Genomic DNA, 21,891 nt, shown 5'->3' with positions numbered 1-21,891 from the left:
ATAAAACTCATTTATAAAAATGCTTTAGGGGGAGTATCTGATACCCTCTGGAGGCTTTCCAATTATAGTAGACTAAACAATATTTACTGCTTTTTTCCTAATTCCAAAATAATATGCTTAACATAATCTTAATAAATATAGTAAAGAAAAAGTTAGAGCTCAATCTCGTTTATCAAGTGTCAACTGAATCCAGCAATATGACAAAACTCTAATACACTACCAAACAGATTCAAACCAGAAATAAAAGCAGTATAAACCTGAAGCTTAAAAGCTTCCAAACAACAAATAAATTAATAAAGTGGAAAGTAAAAAGTTCCCAGAATTGGGAAGGGGATTAAGGTAGAACTATATGCCAGGGTGTCTGCTGGCTATAATTCTGTCAAAATGCCTGCATCAAAAACACCTGAATTGAAATGCTCTGTATAGACAGTTGATAAAGAGAAATTACTAAAATATTCCTATCATTCATACTATTTGCCTCCAATAAAAATTTGCCTCCTACTTACTCTTAACCTATTTCTACCAAAATTTTTACTTCTCATGGTTCTTAAGAGTACATTCGTATAGAGTTTTATTCCAATCATCTTGTCAGCATCTCTGCGCGCTCGGTCATGTCCTATTTTCTGTAACCCTTTGGACTGTAGCCCACCAGGTTCCTCTGTCCATGGGACTTTTCAGGCAAGAATATTGGAGTGGGTTGCCATTTCCCCCTCTAGGAGATGTTCCCCACCCAGGGATCTAACCTGCATCTCCTACACTGCAGGATTCCTTACCCGCTGAGTCATCAGGGAAGCCCACTTTATTCCAATGGCTCATTTTATTCTTAAATACATTGTGTTAACCATCAAAAATCAACAATCACCAGTAGACAATTAAATAGTTGTAGCTTTCTTTGAAACTTTTGAGGCAAGCAGGCTATGATTCCCATAACAGTTTTTGAAGAATCCTCGGTTTGACATGATACAACCTGCATCTATCCAAATATCAGCTTAAAAGCATCAGAAATATGCCAACCTAGAATCTCCCCTGAGCATTTTGACATAATTTCAGCATGACTGGGATTGTCACAGAGCATGACAATATGTAATTTACTTCAATATTGACTATAGAATAGAGATTTTTTTTCTTAATTTCTTCTTTTCATTTTCAACCTTTGTGGCTGAAATACAGATTCTTCACAAACCCTTTTTACTGTGGAAGCAGAAACACTGTAGGCTCCAACATCTGTGAGAAGACAGGCAAGGAAGCACTTGGGAGACGCACTGTGTGCGCGTGCGTGCGTGCGTGCGTGCGTGCGTGCTCAGCCACTCAGTCATGTCCGACTTTTTGAGACTCCATCGACTGTTTCCCACCAGGATCCTCTGTCCATGGAAATCTCCAAGCAAAAATACTGGAGTGGGTTACCATGCCCTCCTTCAGGAGATCTTCCCGACCCTGGAATGGAACCCACATCTCCTGCGTCTCCAGCATTGGCAGGCAAATTCTTTACCACTGAGCCACCTCCACTGATTTGCTAATTGTTGCTCCAGACACTCCTCAACCTGGATTTTCCTACCTATAAAAATGGGGCTACCCCATGGGATGTTGCTGACCAAAGAACCACAGAGTTGAATGGGAACCCCACTGTTGTCTGACCTTCTGCCCAAAGGCAGCTGAACATCTGCATGGTATAGAGTTAAGGCCCAGCAACACTAGAGTCTCAAGACAGAGTCAACTCCCAGCTCTACTGTTTTCAATTGTGTGATCTGGGCAAATCATTTAAAATTTCTCACATTTTCTTTTTTAAATTGTAAAATAAGAATTCAAACAAAAACAATTTCTGAGGTATCTTTACTTTCTGTGATTTTCATACACTCAGAGCAGACGGTTCTTAACTGTTTTCCAGTAAGACTGTACGAGGGAAGATTCTTATGTCACCTTTATCTCTTTAACAACGTGCTCACTGCACGTCTTATGTGAAAAACTGATCTCATTGTTATGATTTTCCCTTTCCTGCTGATTGGTAAGTGGTATATTCTGGCATGTGAAATGGCACGATTGCTACAATTAGCCCATTTGTACTCTTTGCTTTGAGTTCTCCTCTTTCTTAGTAGTGGTGGTGGTGGTTTAGTCGCTAAGTCATGTCCGACTCTTGCGACCCATGGACTGTAGCCTGCCAGGCTCCTCTATCCACGGAATTCTCCAGGCAAGAATACTGGAGTGGGTTGCCATTTCCTTCTCCAGGGGATCTTCCCAACCCAGGAATTGAACCCAGGTTTCCTGCACTGCAGGCAGATTCTTTACTGACTGAGCTATGAGGGAGGCCCTTTCTTAGTAGTCAATTTGCTGTTCACAAAAAATGACAAGCCAGGCAAAAGGAGAGGAAAGAACACTGACCTCCCAATTCCACTATTAAAACTTCTTACTAGACAAGACAGGCTTCAGTTACCTCAACTATAAGAAAAAGATTCACAGTAATCTTAGCTATCTCATAAGAATAATGACAGAATCAATCATACGAGTTAATACCTGGGTGAAGATTAAAGTTTCTGTAAATGCAAATTTTGATATTATTATAATGATTGATGCTTTCTAAGATAGTAAATGTAACAAACTACATACCTGGCATGTATTCCACCATCTTCCAGTCGACGACTATCTTTCTAAAGATAGCACCAGACACACAGGTCTATCTGTTGAGTAAGCTCTCTGCCTTTAGAGCCCATAACAAGTGCAGTACAAACATTTTACATCATTGAACCATGAAGGGCAGAGAGTATTTCTCCAAAGTATTTTTCTGGGAATATCTGTGAAGGATCATCTTCCAAGTGAATGGCTGTGACCTTGTACTTCCAGCACAAATAGAACTATGTTTTATATACTGGTCCTAGAGAAGATGTAATTTCAAGAAGGAGAATGACTTATTGCTTTGTGTATGGCAGGGGGAACAATAATCCTTGTTTAACCCAATGATCTGTGCATAATTTTCCCCCTGGCAACAATCTGAAGACAAGAAAGGAATAAGCAGTTTAGTTTCCAGTTTTCTTTTACCTAAGAAATTCATGCTTAGATCAGAAGTTTGCCATGATTTGCACACTCTTCTTTTTCATAACTGGATGTGTCCTTAATGTGTAAAACAATGGAAACATCCATGGTAACAAGTCATAAACATCGGGATCAAATCTTAAAACAACTGGCATTTTGAATCTACAGCAAAATGACTTTGCCTTCAGGCTTAAGAAGACAATAATTCCTGTCACCCTGTCTCACAGGTTAAGAGACTAGGAACTGCAAAACCTCCATCATGTTCTATGATTATCCAATGTACAAGGGTATCATGTCAAACTACTAAGTTGAGACTTTACATTTAGTCAAACATTGAAAAGGAGCAATGGACACTTAAAGGTTCCTCAAGGGCTGTGATTCTCTGGGGGAGAATAATTCAAGGCTTATTTTGAAGCCTCATCCTGTATTTGAAAGTAGAAATGTATACAAAATACCTAAAAGAAACTTCAATTATATTAAACAAAAAATACCACTGGGAAATTGTGACAAAATTGAGTCAGTATGAAAGGATTTGTAAAATTACTCAGAAACACTTTTTTTTAAGAGATAGGGAAAAAAAAAAACCAGATATGGATATATTTTTGGAAATGAAATTAACCAAATCACCAAGCACTGAAGATGAAGACTTCTCAGATGCTATGGGATATACAATTACAGGTGCGATTAAACCCTGGGTGGCACCTTTAAAGAAAAGATATTGATTTCCCAGTCACTCAGTATACGCTACAGACAAGTAAATCTTCCAAAACACCATATTTTTCAGACAGAGAAAGCATGTTTTGGCCTTTTGATGATGTCAATTAATTCTATTGAGGAATCACTTTAAATTCTCTCCAGTGAGAGAGTTTCATTATTGCATTTTAGTTCATTTAAACCCCTTTTCAAGAACTGTGTCTAATAGACCTTCAGAGCATCTCTGGGCAGCTCTAACTTATATAACCTCATTTTTCAAAATTGTTCATTACTTTCTCCCCCTCTTAACATGCTCTCACTCCCACCCGGGGCCTCCCAGGGGGTACTTTGCTGCCTGCTTTGGTAATACAGCAGTGCTTACCTTTGAGATTTTTTCTCATTTCTAAACAGAGTGTGCAGAATATGAAGGGGGTGGGGGCAATGCTCCTTAACTTTGTTGATTGGCAATGGAATCAGAATCTGCCAGGGAAAATAGCCTGTAATCATATCTAGCCAGGATATTATCTAGGGTGCATGTGGGAGAAATAAAAGGAAATAATAGAAAATGACAAAAAGAAATGGCTTCATTTCCACCTCCAATACAAAAAAGAAGAAAAGGGAAAAAATAAACAGCCAGGTATATTTTAAAAATCAAAATACACTGTTAAAAACCATGAAGTATGCTACAAAGTCATCTTCTATTTGAAATTTTCCAACAAGGAATACAACGTAGCTTCTTTAAACAGAATATTCCATAATTTTGCTAAACATAGAAAAAACCCTCTAAAGTAGGCTGCAGGGTAATTTACTCTGGAACACCTCACTTCTCTGCTCACTGAAACTGAACACTACTGTATTTGCAAATTCTGGCTTGAAGCACAACTTTTTTAAAGCATGAGAACTGATCCTCAGCTCCTTTTCATCCTTGGGGTGGGGGAGAAATACATTAAAAGCCATAACTTTAAAATGTTTTGTTATTTGTCAGTGAAAACATAAAAATGGGATAAAAGGAAAATATTAAATTATCTACTTCAGAGTTGAATGTATTCAAAGTAATCATTAAAATAATAATAATAATTCCTAACTCTTAGCCTGTTAGTTTTCTATATTTCTTACAGATATGAAGCTCAAACTTTGTTTCAGGTATTCATGAAAAGTTAAAATGCCACAAGGCAATGTAATTTAGAAATAATGTTTTACTCAGTAACACAGTCTCCTTCAAATGTATTAAGTATGCAGAATCTCAAATTTATTAAACATCCCTACACATGCATCAGATATAGCACAATCTGTGTTTATGAGTCTCTGAAGTGAAGATGACACAATAAGAAAATAATGACCACACACCAAGAATCTCCACATGCCGTGTGGACATGCACACAAGTCAGGTGATCCTGGACACATTATTAAAATCTCTCACAGTTTTCCCATTCATGAAAAGTGAAAGTGAAAGTCACGTCCAACTCTTTGCAACCGCATGGACTATATAGTCATGGAATTTTCCAGGCCAGAATACTGGAGCGGATAGCCTTTCCTTTTTCCAGGAGATCTTCCCAACCCAGGGATCAAACCCAGGTCTCCTCGAATTGCAGGTGGATTCTTTACCATCTGAGCCACAAGGGAAGCCCAAGAATACTGGAGTGGGTAGCCTATCCCTTCTCCAGCGGATCTTCCTGACCAGGGAATCAAACAGGGGTCTCCTGGATTGCAGGCAGATTCTTTGCCAACTGAGCTATCAGGAAAGCCATCCATAAAATGACAGTAATAATAATTACCTAAAGGTTTGCTGCGGATTAAATGAGATAGTGAATATAAACCATGTATCACAGAGTAGGCACTTACTAAATAGTTTCTGTTACTGTCTTGTTTAAGAAGAAAACCAAACACTGAGAGACAATGCATGCTCTTTCAAGGTCTATAATTTGCCTTAAGTTCTTTAGCAAAGATACTGTGAAACTATGTGTGCATGTAGAACAGACTAGGTTTAAAATGCTATGAGGGAACAGACAGTTGCCCTTTCAAGAATTTACACTTCAGGAGTAATCAGAAAACCATACTCAAATGTGGTTACCATAAGTGCTCCAGAGATGTCTGCTGTTGTTGTTTAGTTGCTAAGTCATTTCTGACTCGTTTGTGACCCCATGAACCGTAGCCTGCCAAGCTCCTCTGTCCATGACATTTCCCAAGCAAGTGTACTGGAGTGGGAAGCCATTTCCTTCTCTAGGGGATCTTCCTGATCCAGGCATCAAACCCGTGTCTCCTGCATTGGCTGGCGGATTCCTCACCACTGAGTCATCAAGGAAGCCCCTCCAGAGATCTTTACCTACCATGAATAGTGCAGGTGGGATGATTTGAGGGAATAGCATTGAAACATGTATATTGCCATATGTGAAACAGATCGCCAGTCCAGGTTGGATGCATGAGACAGGGCACTCAGGGCCTGTGCACTGGGATGACCCTGAGGGATGGGGAGGGAGGTGGGATTGGGGTTCAGGATGGGGAACACATGTACACCCATGGCTGATTCATGTCAATGTATGACAAAAACCACTACAATATTGTAAAGTAACTAGCCTCCAATTAAAATAAATAACTTAATTTACAAAAAAAAAAAAAGAGTGTGGGGCTTTTACCAGTGTTAGAAATGGACTTTCACTGGTGAAACTACTAGCTTGTTAACCAGCACAATGGATATTAGATATGGACTCTAATTATGAAACTAGTCATATTCAAGATATGTATATTGGTAATAATATTCCAAAGACCCCTCAACACTTATATTAATAAGATGTAAAAATCTAGCAAATTCCAAAGGTGATGTATCCTTAGGGACAGACTCTGAGGCTGTCCAATCCTGCCACTGGGTCAAAGGGTCTGGCTGCCTGATACCCACCACAAGAGCTACCAGATTCTGCTTCTGACGCAGTGCCAGGGGTATTTAGATCACCTAAAACAAAGAGAGCTTGGATTTCATGAAACTTACTAAATAGGGTATAGGAACTATTTGACCCAACTTGCCAATACATTTTGTTAGATAAATGTCTTTTTATGTAGCAGATTTTGGTCTGAGACCTGCTTTCACTAAAAACAAGTAGCAAAGTTGTAGGAAAGCAGTCATCTCCTATCAACTGCAAGCTTTCAGGCAGCTATTATGATGTACTTAAAAGCTATTACAAATAAACTAGTAGTTGTGTGTGATCAAATTGGCTTAGGTCAGTTTGCATTATGATAATCTTTCTTCTAGTTAAAAAAATATGTTCACTGAGACCAATGGCTAATTAATTCCTATGAAATACATGCACACACAGAATAAATCAAAGAAGTGGAAATAAAGTGAAATCAGAAATCAAAGGAAAGCAATCTTTTAAAATTATAATATTGAAGCTGGTAAAATTTCAGTGAGTTGATATACTGCTATTGGCATTAAGTATTGATACAATTTTCTGGGGGAAAATGGGTGAAATTTATCAAGAATATTAAAAAAAAAAGTTCCACAAATGAGCACATGAAAAGATCCTCAACATCAGCCATCAGAACAAGGCAAATCAAAACCACAATGAAACACTAGTTCATACCCAGCAAAATGACTAAATCAAAATGACAGGTGCTAGAAAACTGGTCAACCATATATGAAAGAATGAAACTAGAACACTTTCTAGTATCATACACAAAAATAAACTCAAAATGGATTAAAGGCCTAAATGTAAGATCAGAATCTATAAAACTCTTAGAGGAAAACATAGGCAGAACACTCTGACGTAAATCACAGCAAGATCCTCTGTGACCCACCTCCCAGAGTAATGGAAATAAAAACAAAAATAAACAAATGGGATCTAATTAAACTCAAAAGCTTTTGCACAATGAAGGAAACTATAAGCAAGTTGAAAAGGCAACCTTTAGAATGGGAGAAAATAATAGCATACGAAAAAACTGACAAAGAGTTAATCTCCAAAATATACAAGCAGCTCATGCAGCTCAATACCAGAAAAACGAACAACCCAGTCAAAAAGTGGGCAAAAGAACCAAACAGACATTTCTCCAAAGAAGACATACAGATGGCTAATAAACACATGAAAAGATGCTCAACATCACTCATTATTAGAGAAAAGGAAATAAAAAACATAATGAGGTACCATCTCATGCCATTCAGAATGGCTACCATCAAAAAGTCTACAAACAATACATGCTGGAGAGGGTGTGGAGAAAAGGGAACCCTCTTACAATGTAGGTGGGAATGCAAACTGGTAGAGCCACTATGGAGAACAGTGTGGAAATTCCTTTAAAAACTGGGAATAGAACTGCCATACAACCCAGCAATCCCACTCCTGGGCATACACACCAAGGAAACCAGAATTGAAAGAGACATAGGTACCCCAGTGTTCATTGCAGCACTGTTTGCAATAGCTAGGACATGAAGCAACCTAGATGTCCATTGGCAGATGAATGGATAAGGAAGTTGTGGTACATACACACAATGGAATATCACTCAGCTATTAAAAGGACACATTTGAGTCAGTTCTAATGAGGTGGATGAAACTGAAGCCTATTATACAATGAGTGAAGTAAGTCAGAAAGAGAAACACAAATACTGTATATTAACGCATATATATGCATATATATGGAATTTAGAAAGATGGTAACAATGATCCTATATGCAAGGCAGCAAAAGAGACACAGACATAAAGAACAGACTTTTGGACTCTGTGGGAGAAGATGAGGGTGGGATGATTTGAGAGATTAGCATTGAAACATGTACATTACCATATATAAAATAAAATAGATGCCCAGTGCAAGTTCAATGCATGGAGCAGGGCACTCAAAGTCGTTGCTCTGCGACAACCCAGAGGGATGGGGTGGGGAGGGAGGTGGGAGCACAGTTCAGGTTCACAATGCACCTGCGCCTAATCCATGTCGATGTATGGCAAAACCATCACAACATGTCAAGTAATTATCCTCCAATTAAAATAAATTAATTTTTCTAAAAGTATGCTAAGAATCTGGAGGAATTGGAATACTCATACATTGCTGGTGGAAATGTAAAACAGTGCTGCCAGTTTGGGAAAGTGTCTGGTAGTTCCTCAGAAGGTTAAACATTAGAGTTACCATATGGCCCAGCAATTCTCTTCCTAGATTTGTCTCCAAGAAAAATGAAAACATATGTTCATACAAAAACTTGTATGTGAATGTTCACTGCAGCATTATTCATAACAGTCAAGAAGTGGAAACAACTCACATGTTCATCAACTGATGAATGGATAAATAAAATGTGGTATGTTCATACAATGGAGCATTATTTAGTCACAAAAAGAAATAGTACGGATAAATGCTACAACATGGATGAATCTTGAAATTATTATGCTAAGTGAATGAAGCCAGTCAAAATGGACCACAGATTGTATGGTTCAATTTTCGTAACTTGCCCCAAATTGGCAAACCCATAGAAACAGAAAGTAGACTGTCAGTAGCCTAAGACTAAAAGAGCTGGGAGCAAATGGAAAGTGACTATTAATGGACATGGGGTTGCTTTTGAGGTGATTAAGGCATCCTAAATTTGAATGTGGTGATAGTCATAGATCTCTGAAAATATACTAAAAGCCATTGAACTGTGCACTTTAAATGGGTGAATTGTGTGGTATGTGAATTACATCTCAATGAAGCTGAAACACCAATACTTTGGCCACCTCATGCAAAGAGTTGACTCGTTGGAAAAGACCCTGATGCTGGGAGGGATTGGGGGCAGGAGGAGAAGGGGATGACAGAGGATGAGATGGCTAGATGGCATCACCGACTCAATGGACATGAGTTTGAGTAAACTCCAGGAGTTGGTGATGGACAGGGAGGCCCGGCGTGCTGCGATTCATGGGGTCGCAAAGAGTCGGACACGACTGAGCAACTGAACTGAACTGAACTGACTGAAGTTTTTATTAAAAATTAATGTTCATAAGAAACAAAGGCAAAAAACAAATGTGACCTATTTAACATTTAAAAGCTTTTGCACAGCAAAGAAAACCATCAACAAAATGAAAAAGAAAAACTACTGAATAGAAGGAAATATTTGCGAATGATATGACCAATAACGGGTTAATATCCAAATATACAAGCAGCTCACACAACTCCATATCGAAAAAAACAAATAACCTGATTTATTAATAAAAATGGGTAGAAGACCTGAATGGAAAATTTTCCAAAGAAGACATACAAATGGCCTACAAGTGCATGAAAAAAATGCTTACATCATTCATTAATCATCAGAGAAATGAAAAACCACAAGTTACTACCTCACATCTGTCAGAATGATCATCACTAAAAAGACCACAAATAACAAATGTTGGTGAGGGCATAGAGAAAAGGAAAGTCGAGTACACTGTTGGTGGGACTATAAATTGGTGCAGCCACTGTGGAAAACACTATGGAGTTTCTCCTCAAAAAAAACATAGACCTATTGTATGACCCAGCAATTCTACTGCTTGATATGTATGCAAAGAAAATGAAAGCAACAATTCAAAAAGATACATGCACAGCATTATTTATAGTAGCCAAGATATGAAAACAAGCTAACTGTTCATCAACAGATAAATGGATAAGATGCGGTACGTTAGCCATAAAAAAGAATGAAATTCTGCCATTTGCAACAATATGGATAGACCTAGAGGGAATTATTCTTACTGAAATACGTCAGACAGAGAAATACAACTACTCTATGTATCACTTATATATGAAATCTAAGAAATAAAATAAATGAATGTATATAACAAAACAGAAACCAACTCACAGATATAGAGAACTAGTGGTTGCCAGAAGGAAGAGGAAGGGGGAAGAGGCAAGACAGGGGTTTGAGACTGGGAGATACAAACTACCATTATAAAATAAATAAGCAGCATGGCTATATTGTACAGCACAGGGAAATGTAGCCATTATTTTTGTAATAACTTTAAATGGAGTATAATCTATTAAAAACACACTGAATCACTATGATACACACCTGAAACTAAATTATAGATCAATTATGCTTCAATTTAAAAAAATCTCACACTCAAAAAGGAAAAACAAAAAACTGCCTGAACCAGTAATCCTATATTTGAACCACAGAAAATTGTAAATGTTTTTGACCTACAAAATAGCAATTTAATGTACCTATCCTATGATGAAGTCCTAGATTTATTTATAAAAAGTACATTAATTATAATTTTATTGTAACATAATTTTGGAAAAAACTTCAATGCTGAGGGATGATTAATAAATCATTGTATAATTACATGATAGAAGATTATGCACACATAGGAATTGTGCCTTGAAAAATTAAAGCACAATCATGCATACTTTATAATGCAAATTTGGAAATATATCTTTATTTGTAAGTAAAAATAAAGAAATATAAGGAAATACATCAAGAATATTAACAATATTCCCTCTGCAAATTAGGACTATAGGCGATTTCATTTTTTTCATTTTTGTATTTTAAAAATGTAATAAGTTTGTATTACTTTTATAATTAGAAAATAATATTATCATGAAAGGAAATGAAAATAAACCAAGAAAGACAAATATGCTCAGATCAAAGGTAGTCATTTGGAATTATACTCTACTTTTAATTAACAAAGAATTTCATTTAAATTTTCAAAATTCCAATTCAAGTATTTCATCATTCTAAGGTGAAAAAGTAAACTTGTGCTTTTATTCGGACAACAAAATACTACTTATTCAAAGAAGATATTATCTGTCTTAATTTGAAATCTCCAGTAAACAAGAATCCACAATACCCTGTTCTAGTTCTTTAATAATCATTCTTCTTCCCAACAAATGCTTATTTATTTCTAATCTGTGATTGCATATCACTCTCCCTTATCTAAGCCCTGTATAAATCTGAGACAGAGTTTATGAGACAGTTTTGGTTGTTTTTTTTTTTTGTCATTTTGCACTTTTAGAAGTGACTTCACTATAAAACTGTTTCATAACCTGCAAAATATTAAAAGTCATGGACATACTGGTCTCTGAAAATCAGAATACCCTGAACTCCTCTCAGCCCTCCACCTTTTCCTCCCATACGCCCGAGTCCTGTCTGTCCAGCATATAGTGTCAGCAGCCTGACCATGTCAGGTCAAGATCATCAGGCTTTCTTAACTTCTCCAATTCAGGTGATGGTAAAATTGGTACTGTGCTTGCAGCTCGATACCCATGAGAAGATGCAGTACCAGGATATCTGAGGTGAACATAATGGACAACACTTTTTGTACTTCAAGTGCTTAAGGCAGCCTAGAGGGACTCGCATCTTGTGTGAACACCTGAAGTTTAGAGGGAAAAGAGATTCAGTTGAGGGGTCCATCATCGTTTAACATAGGTACTGAGGAGAAAGCTTTGGCTCAAATCTTGCTCCAGCCTAGTGAAAGATCCTATTGTACTGTAAACATTTTAATCTTACCTAAACTTAATCAAGCACAGTCGTATGAATACAAGTTACAGAAAAAAATGGCTGAATTACCTAAATTATAAGAATTATATTTCTAATCACTACTTGAAGTTATATACTCAGATATTTACTTGTTTATTGTCCGTCTATACCATAAGAATGCAAATTCTGAAAGGGCAGGAATTTTTGTCTCTTATTAAGCAGTTTAACCCCCATACTTGGAACAGTGCCTCAGACATAGTAGTATTTACTAAGCAGAGACTCAATAAGTAGTGAATGAATGCATAGCTCTTTCACAATGAAACATCATTTGGCCATTAAAAATGATGTTCGGATTAATGATCATTCAAAATCCCTCTGATTCCGCATTGTAACATTTACAGCCCTATAACTTACTTGGTTCATTTATTTATTTCCTGCTCGTTCAGGTCCCTGCTAAGTGCAAACTACCGAACAAGGTTCTGCAAAGTATGTGGAAAGAGACAGAAAGGTTAAGCACTTATCATCTCCTTGGGAACTCTTAGAAATATAAAGAGAAGCTCAAAAAGCAGGAAGTTACAAAAGCCAACATAAGACACTGTAATTTTTGCAAGGGACATGTATATCTGCCAACATACCAAACATCATTTGCATCTGAAATACAAAATACACTATGTAGGTATTGCCTTTCATTTTGTCAACTGGTGTGTCATTGATTTTCTTAGTCCCTAAATATTTAGTCATTATATCTTTGCTCAATGAATGGTTAGTCAAAATCCAACTGCAATCATTGGGGACATCTGAAAAAAATGTTAAGCTATAAAACATTAGGAACTACTATTAAGGAAAAATAATAATCGCTTTTGGAATAGTGCCTACTTAAGATGACAGGATTTGACTTAAACCTTGAAAGAGGATGAAGAAGAGAAGAATTTCGTGCAGTCAGATAAGAATACAAGTAAAGATATGGGAGTAGGAAGAACATGACCACACTGGGGCAGAGTGACCAGTTTTTTAGAGCAATAACCCTTAACCTGGACCCTGGCAGGCAGACTCCCATTCTTACCCCACCATTAGATCCTGCCTAAGGACGAGGCAGAGAATAGTGCTCAAAGTCTGAGACGGTTCTCCAACAAGAACAAACCCCCTGAAGTTTAACCAGAACTCTGACAGGTACTCTGTTAGTAATAGTTTTTTCTTGTAAACCTTGCTTATTTCTGAAATTCTCAGTCAGATATAGTCCAGGGAATACACAGAACATAAAACAGGTCTCTGAAGCTCTGTAGCTTCACGGTGATCACATAGGACCTGGATAATAGACGTTAAAAGGCAAATAGTACAGTGACGAACAGCTTGAATGTAGATAAGACATTACAATTAACAAGTTACAATATTCAATTCAAATTTTTCCAGGACTGAAATCTTACTAACGAACTATAACTTGAAATCAAGAGCTGTCTTCCAGAACTTTTTAAACCTTTCATCAAACACTGATTTTTTAATTCTAATTTTATTGCAACAGTTTTGAAAATCTAACTTAATTGAAATACAGACAGGAAAGAGGGGAAAATGAGATGAGGACAAAAAGGCCACATGTTCAAATTAGTTAACCCACTGTTTGCTTAGTATTTGGGTATCTAAAAGACTGCTCAGTATCACAATAAAACACATAAACCTGACTAGCAGAGTTATGGAGAAGGCAATGGCAACCCACTCCAGTACTCTTGCCTGGAAAATCCCATGGACGGAGGAGCCTGGTAGGCTACAGTCCATGCGGTCGCAGAGTCAGACACGACTGAGCAACTTAACTTTCACTTTTCACTTTCATGAATTGGAGAAGGAAATGGCAACCCACTCCAGTGTTCTTCCCTGGAGAATCCCAGGGACAGAGGAGCCTGATGGGCTGCCATCTATAGGGTCACACAGAGTCGGACACGACTGAAGTGACTTAGCAGCAGCAGCAGCAGCAGCAGAGTTATAATACCACTAGCCACACATGTAACAAGATTTTTTTAAACATAATGATTTGAAAAACACTTTTGAAAAGTACCTAACTAACTCTTCATAAGATGACAGAAGAAACCTGTCCATCTTCACTTCCTTAAGTTGATTTTATTAAATTGACTAGTAATTTGGGGATTGTCTATTATGGCAGAATTGGAGCTTACAGGCACATCTAAAGACTTTCTGAAAAAATAAATAAATAAATTCTATGCCAAACCAACTCCATGCAAGACAAACATCTGTGAGCTGCATCCACTCTTTGGGACCACTAATTTGTTACCCCTATCAGCATGATGTATCAACATCCTTCTGCCCCACTAATGTGAACTTTAGTACCTATAGCACCCTTGATATCTCACCAGGATCCTAAACATTAGCCTTCATAAAATCAGGAACAATTTTAAAATGTAAGACCAGGAGCTTAGGAAATCCTCCCTTTGTCTGACTGTGGCTATCTCAGGCCTGTTGCAAACAACAAAACTCCAGCGTCTGCAAGACTCATTAGCATCATCCGTGCACCATCCTCAACACCAATTGGCAGGGCAGCATCACCCATAACAAGTTCTTGGGATGTGGCCAGTCCCAGGGCAGCCTACCTCAGTTGGCTGCATCCCAGCTCTGCAGGGTGTCTGAACATGCTCGCACAAAGGAGAGCAGCAGGGTAGCTGAACACTCCAAACTGTGAGCTGGAGAGAGGTGATCACAGGCTAAAGAAACCCTCTGAGATAAGCCAGAGAAGAACTTCAAGCCACAACTTCTTATAAGATGGTTGTGGAAAGTAACTGCAATGGACATATTCCTCACTCAACAATAACATAATAAACAGCTCCTTTGGGGCTCAAGTAATGACAAGCTAGGAAGGGTGGATAAGAGCCCATGCTCATTTCCATATCCCAGGTTTCCTCTGCTCTGCCCATACATCTTGAGAGATCCCAAATATTTGCTCCCATCCAGGTCTCATTTTATTTTGCAAGATAACACCTCCTTTCAGTCAGGAATAATGAAGTGATCAATTAATTGGATGCAAGGAGTCTAGTCATACCACCTCAAGCAGCTAGTGTATATGTATCACAGGAAAACAGGAACATATGCTGGAAATCATGAGGTGAACCAGGGAATTCTGATCACCTCTTGGGTATGATCCACCTTTAGGTGCACTTGCAACATGAATTGCCAAACCAGTAATTTGTCATTATGTAACTTAAATTATTAAATTATGTGCATGTGGTAGATTATATTTCACACAAACCCTGACCATAACTGATAAAATTATTGCTAATTATGCAAGAACTTTAAATAACATGATGATTTAAAATAATTGAAAGGGAAATTTTTAGGCAGAGCCAGGATAACCATCTGTCAGGTAGATTTCTGCATTGGATGAGGACAGGGTTTGTAGGAAAAGGACTTGATGACCTTTCTGGGGGCCGCCATCAAATATTACATGATATGGCACAGTCACTGAGACATATGTACGTATAGAGTTTTTAAGAAACCCAATAGGATCCTATGCATGATTATGTTAGAGATGTAAATAGCCTAGAAATGAATGTACCACATTTAATTTTTAATTTATCCCAGGCAAATAACTTACCAATTCTCATATGGCAAAATGTGTTGGAGTTACACCAAACATAACACAGCTGATAGTCTCCAGAAGTTGACATTTTAAGATATCAGGATATACAAATCACATTATGCTAAATGTGCAATAAATTTACCACTATCCATATGAATGATGACATAGCAGTTATATGTATAAAGTAAAATAACAAATATAGTTCAAATTTTATTCATTTGGATTGGAGTAGATGGTGAGATTTCAGCTCATTATTGATAAGACCTTTACATCTATTATCTACTTAACTCCTCACAACAGCCCCAGGAGGTCCAAGGCTAGGAGGAATTGACCTTAGCAGAAGGTCATTCTGCTAATCCATACCAGGCAAAGACTTGAACAAGCCTTGAAGGCTGTCTGGTCTGGTGCCCCTCACCGACACTGAACACTGCACTTTCATTTCCCGCCCTCGTTTCCTTACTTGTAGGCAACAATGAAAATTCTGTTGCTGGAGTTGATACTGGTAAATGTGGGAGGAGTGTCTCTGAAGCCTGCCTGGCAGACTAAGGAAAACTAATTTGAGTTTTTAAATGTGAATTGAACAAAGTTGGCAGGTCTCTGTAAGGAGAGGTATGGGTATGCTGCTACCATTATAAATGGGCTCAATATTTCTGAAAGCTATTTGATAACTTGGAAAAAGAGCTATAAAACTTTTCTTGCTCTTTGACTCAGTAATTTCAGTCTCTGGAATACACCCCAAGGAAATAACACAAAAGAAAACGGTAATTTGTTCAAGATGTTCATTCAGGAGTTATTTGTATTAGTGAAAAACTAGAAACAACCCAAATTTCCAGTAATAAGGCAAGGACTAAGCAAGCTAGATTATACAGACAAAGAAGAAAATTTATAATCCCTAAAACTGGAAAATGAAGGCTACATCTGTATGTGGACACATATGTAAGAAATAACTTTAAATTAGAAAGTAGAATACAAATTGGTATAAGTATAATTTTGTACAATCAAGTAAAACAGTATGTGCATAAACAGTCATAAACACAAGAGAACTGTAAATTTACAAAGTATAGCCCTAATTTTGTTGTTGAAATTCTGACAGTGGAACTGGCACATAGACTGTGCTTAATAAAAACTTACAGACTTATATTATACAAAGGTAATTCTTTAACTGAGACCTGACTGTATCTCACATATATGAACGTGGCTTCAGTACAAGCTAGTCTTTTACGAAGACTTACTAAGTGCTAGGTGCTCTTCCAAGTTCTTTCCTTGTATTTTCTCATTTAATTCCCCTATTGTCTTAGGAGATAAGTATTTTTATTATATTCTCTCCTAAAAGGAGGAAATTGGAGCACAGAGAAGCTAAGTAACTTGCCCAAGGTTACACAGGCTATGGCAGAGTTGGAATTTCAACCCAAGTACACTCATTCCCTGGAGGAGAAAGTGGCAACCCACTCCAGTATTCTTGCCTGGGAAATCCCATGAACAGAGGAGCCTGGTGGGCTATAGTCCATGGGGTTGCAAAGAGTTGGACACGACTGAGCAACCAAATCACCACCATACTCCCTACCTGGCCTGTATGCACCCACTGTGCCACAACGTTTTCTCTTACATGAAAAAAAAAAAGCATCTAGACCCTATTCTTTCCTGTTAATCATTTCTAGAATTTGTTTTCTGCTTTTCTTCCTCCCCACTCCTGTTTGGTTTACTATAGAATTCTTGCAGTAAAGAACAATCACCAGATAGAGCATTTGAGATAAAAAATACTCTCCATCCAGGTGTCACCTGTAATAATATAACCTATGTGCCCTAGGTGATAGAGGTTTCTTTCTAAGAAGTGAGACTAGGGTAAGGTTTTTTAATCAGGTGAGGAAATTGTGGAGCCTGGAAAATAAAATGCTACTTACATTTAAATGTCTTTAAATTTAGTAAATTTCTAACATTTAAATGTAAGAAATAAGCTGCCTGGGAATAAGTGACAAATACAGAAGAACACTTTGAAATTCTTTGGGGAAAATGTTAGTTTTTTAAAAAATTTATGTTTACATTTGCCTAGTTTTTTATACTTTGCAAAGTATTTGCTAGTGATGACCTTATTAAACTCTCATGCTGCAGAATGCTAGACAGTCTAGTTGACCAAAGAGGAAACTGAAAGTCAGAGTTTAAGTGGCTCACCCAAAGCAGGCTGCTTGTCCTTAGCCAAGCTGAAGCTTGGGCCTAGCCCTCATTCTCAGCAGAGCTAAGCACTGATGCTGTTCAAGGCAGGAACAAGGCCCTCTGCAGACCTTCCCTTTCAATCATCCAGAGTTTATGAAGTCCTAGATTCTAAGTACAAATCCACTGAGAAAAGTTCAGCAAATAAATCTAACATAAATGCAATCAGAGATGAAAATTAAATATATAATGGAATTCTCTTAAATGAACGAGACAGAGTCAAGGCAAGACTAATGTCTGTAGATAAACTCAACTATTTGGGTGATGCTATTACGTTTGGAAAGACCAAATTCAAATCCTTCAATAAGTCCTTATTATGTTCCTGTGAAAGTTGCTCAGTTGTGTCTGATTCTTTGTGACCCCACAGACTGTAGCCTGCCAAGCTCCTCTATCCATGGAATTCTCCAGGCAAGGACTCTGGAGTGGGTAGCCATTCCCTTCTCCACGGTATATTCCCATACCAGGGCTTGAACCTGTGTCTCCTGCATTGCAGGCAGATTCTTTACCATCCAAGCCATCAGCAAAGCCCATAAGTCCTTATAGGAGGTATATTATTATAAGACTCTGTCATCTTTGGTACAAAAGGAGCAAAATAAAATGTTTGTTCTATCTGCACATTCCATGGAAATATTTGCATAGTGAATGAGGTCGACTACATTTTATGTGTTCCTAAACAGCATCACCTTCTCACCTAGCTTTGCCTTAAAAAAGCTTTCTTCAGAGGTCTGATCAGAGGTCATCTCCTCCAAGAAGCCTCTTCAGAGTCTTCAAGGGAGCCTCGTCCTCCCTTTCCTAGGCACTCACAGCAGTCCTAGAATATCTAATTGCTGACCTCCCCTTCCTCCTTGTGCAGACCACACAGCATAGCACATCTGGAATTTACCTTTGTTTCTCATGGCCCCAGTACCTTACACACTATAGCTGATTATTAAACGGGTAAGACCTTGCCTGAGGTCCTATCACACAGTAAGAATTTATCAACCTTTTCTGGGATTTGGGCTATGTAAATCTGACTAGAGAAATGACCTCTCAAAAAAAGACTCTCTTAAAAATCTTCTTCCTTATAATCATATTTTATGTTGACCTTTTATGCCAGAACATTTGTATTCATTTAATGCATTAGTAATCTGCACTGGCAAACAGCAATCTCACAGCCAGAAGGTTCAATTATAAAGTGTTTTTTAGAATCAAACAGGAGTATGGCAATCATAAACTGAAACAAATTAACTTGAGATTTGCTTTTGCCACAGATTTTATAAATATTCCACCAGGTTCTATTCAACAGGAATGGAAAGAGATTCGAAACCAGAACTTCAGCTCTTTGAAGCTCTCTCTTTTAAAATGAGCTGGTGGATAAAATACTGGTGAGAGAATTCAACATTTCAGAGCAAAGAGTACATCATTTCTGCCAAGGTCAACTGCTCTTCAGGGACAAAAATAATGTCCTTTTTATTAGCAATTTGGAATAACAATTAAATAACATTCATTTTATTGAGATTTTTATAGAAGGACTGAGAAAATAATTCTTCACAGTAGTTATAAAAATATAAGAAAAGGGCTGAGTTTCAGAAACACAGTAATCTTTTTATCTCCCCTATCTTCCCTTGGGCTGTGTGTGCTGGTATTATGATCCTCAATTAAAAAGCTTATTTATAAGAAATATAAAGATTATGGAATAACAAGAAAACTACTGGGGATTGCAATGAAAAGCAAGTTAAGGTGAAGATGAAGTAATTATTTTCAATTATACTACATTCTATGATATGGCAAAAAAAAGCTCCCATTATATTTCATATAATAGGAGAAAAAGTTCTTCGATCCATGAATGGTCTAATCCAACAGCTATTCACATAATTCCTGTCCTTTTCACAGAGAATAGCAATCAATAATCAAGAAGGAGAGTACAAATCACAAAATGCATGAAGTCTTACTTTTTCATCATCTTCAGTAAATGGAGCCCCCTCAGGAATCTTATTGATCGCTTGGGCCACGCCGATGATCTCACCATCACTGCTTCGGATAGGCATGCACAGTAATGACTTCGTCTTGTACCCAGTTAGCTTGTCGATTTCATCATTGAATCTTCGATCCTGAAAATAAGACAAGAGAGGGCATTAATTGTCTATGCCTGGTTGTCAAGAAGAAGGAGAAAGAAGTGTATTTTTGTCTATTTCTGTGTATAAGAACTTATTACTGGGAACCTCACCTCACTGATTTTTAATAACAACAACAGATTTTGTTGAATTCACCAAAGGATTATAAATAAAAACAAATCACCCCCATAGTTGTTAACCACGGTAAATGAAAAGAGAAACTTTAAACCCCACCATAATAACACATCAAAACTGGGTAAGGGGGAAGTGTTTTGTGTAGAACTTCACACTATGCTATTTACTAAAATATGTTATTTCACATAGACAACTGGCTACAAAGTATTATATCAGAAAAATACATAATAAATATATTAAGCCTTATGAAAAAAAATGCATAAAAGCACTACTTTTCTTCCAATCAAAATGATCCTGTGGAAAAAAATAGAATGTATGAGCCCATACTGATACTTTTTAAATACTTTTATTTATTTATTTTTTCATTTATTTTTATTAGTTGGAGGCTAATTACTTCACAACATTGCAGTAGGTTTTGTCATACATTGACATGAATCAGCCATGGAGTCACATGTATTCCCCATCCCGATCCCCCCTCCCACCTCCCTCTCCACCCGATTCCTCTGGGTCTTCCCAGTGCATCAGGCCCGAGCACTTGTCTCATGCATCCAACCTGGGCTGGTGATCTGTTTCACTATAGATAAATACTTTTAAAAATGTTTTTAATGTAATGGGGAGGAAGGAGGTAACAGGTTTCTTTACAGAATGTTAGCTAAAAACGTAGAAGAAATGATAAAATTATATAATACCTATTTTGCAACTACCAATGCAATAATGGATACAAGCAAGAATCATTTATCAATAGATGCCAATACCATTAGGTGAAAAATTACTGTTAAACAAGTTATTCACTTAGTCTCAAAGTGCTATCCCACAGATTCCTCATTAAATTCAAAGAGGAAAAGATGTCTTTTTATTAAAAGATCTGATGGACATAAGATTTTAAAAATGATCAAACTTAGCATCACCATTAATGAGACGAAATAGCACCATTTGCCTCTCTGATGTGATGCCATAAGAAAGACACAACATCATCAAGAATGTGGAATGCTTTTGTCCCACCTCTGAATCTGATCAATTCAGGAAAAGAAAATTAGGAAAAATGCAGATCATCAGTCATTCTATCAGAAGCCTGACCTAGACGCTTCAAAAATGTCAGTATCATGAGAGATGAAATAAAGCATGGGAGCTGTGCTGGTTTAAAGAAGACTGAAGAGATCTGAAACCTAAATGACATTGAAAAGTGTTGTGCAATTTAGGGGGAAGATGACTAGAGAAAGTTGAATAAGAACTTTATATATTAGGTACTATCATGTATCAATATGTAATTTCTTGGGTGTGATAGTGATATTGTAATGATGTAGGAGAATGTTCTTATCTTTAGGATATGCATGCTAGAGTATTTTGAGATGAAATGTCATAATACCTTCAATTTACTTTCAAATGGAAAGCAAGAAAAAGGAAGGAATGGAAGAAGAGAAGAAGGAAGGGAGGGAGGGTGAGAGGAAAGAGAAGGAAGGAAAGAGAGAGTGAGAGAGAGAGAGAGCAAAGACTGGCTCCTGACAGGGTAGTGGGGGCTAAAAGCATTCCAAGGAAGAAGATGAACTGGATCCAGGCTCACTGTTTCAAGCTAGGGGCTGAACTGAGGCTTCTCCCAGTGCTCTTGACATTTCCTTGTTGAAAGAGACTTAAAAATAAGAAGCAAAGCACTGTCATCTACCACCATCTAGAACTACGAATTCCACCTGACTGAGGGCCTACCGAGGCTGGCTGTGGACGAGGTGAGCGCCCCCAGAGCAAACACTGTTGGCCTTCTAAGAGGGTTGTGT

General features: G+C 37.5%; 1 protein-coding gene across 1 annotated transcript in view; it reads right to left on the bottom strand.

Annotated features, from left to right (window-relative positions):
* The window catches only part of PDE11A (phosphodiesterase 11A), a 412,338-nt gene that overhangs the window by 339,843 nt on the left and 50,604 nt on the right, over nt 1–21,891 (bottom strand). The window contains exon 2 of the mRNA XM_043894853.1: nt 19,826–19,984. Coding sequence (XP_043750788.1) covers nt 19,826–19,984 — 159 coding nt within the window. The remainder of the gene's footprint in view (nt 1–19,825; nt 19,985–21,891) is intronic.

Source organism: Cervus elaphus, chromosome 33 (genome assembly GCF_910594005.1).
Source record: "Cervus elaphus chromosome 33, mCerEla1.1, whole genome shotgun sequence".
Taxonomy (NCBI): Eukaryota; Metazoa; Chordata; class Mammalia; order Artiodactyla; family Cervidae; genus Cervus; species Cervus elaphus.
Note: the sequence above shows the minus strand (reverse complement) of the source record. Positions and strands in the feature narration are given on the sequence as shown.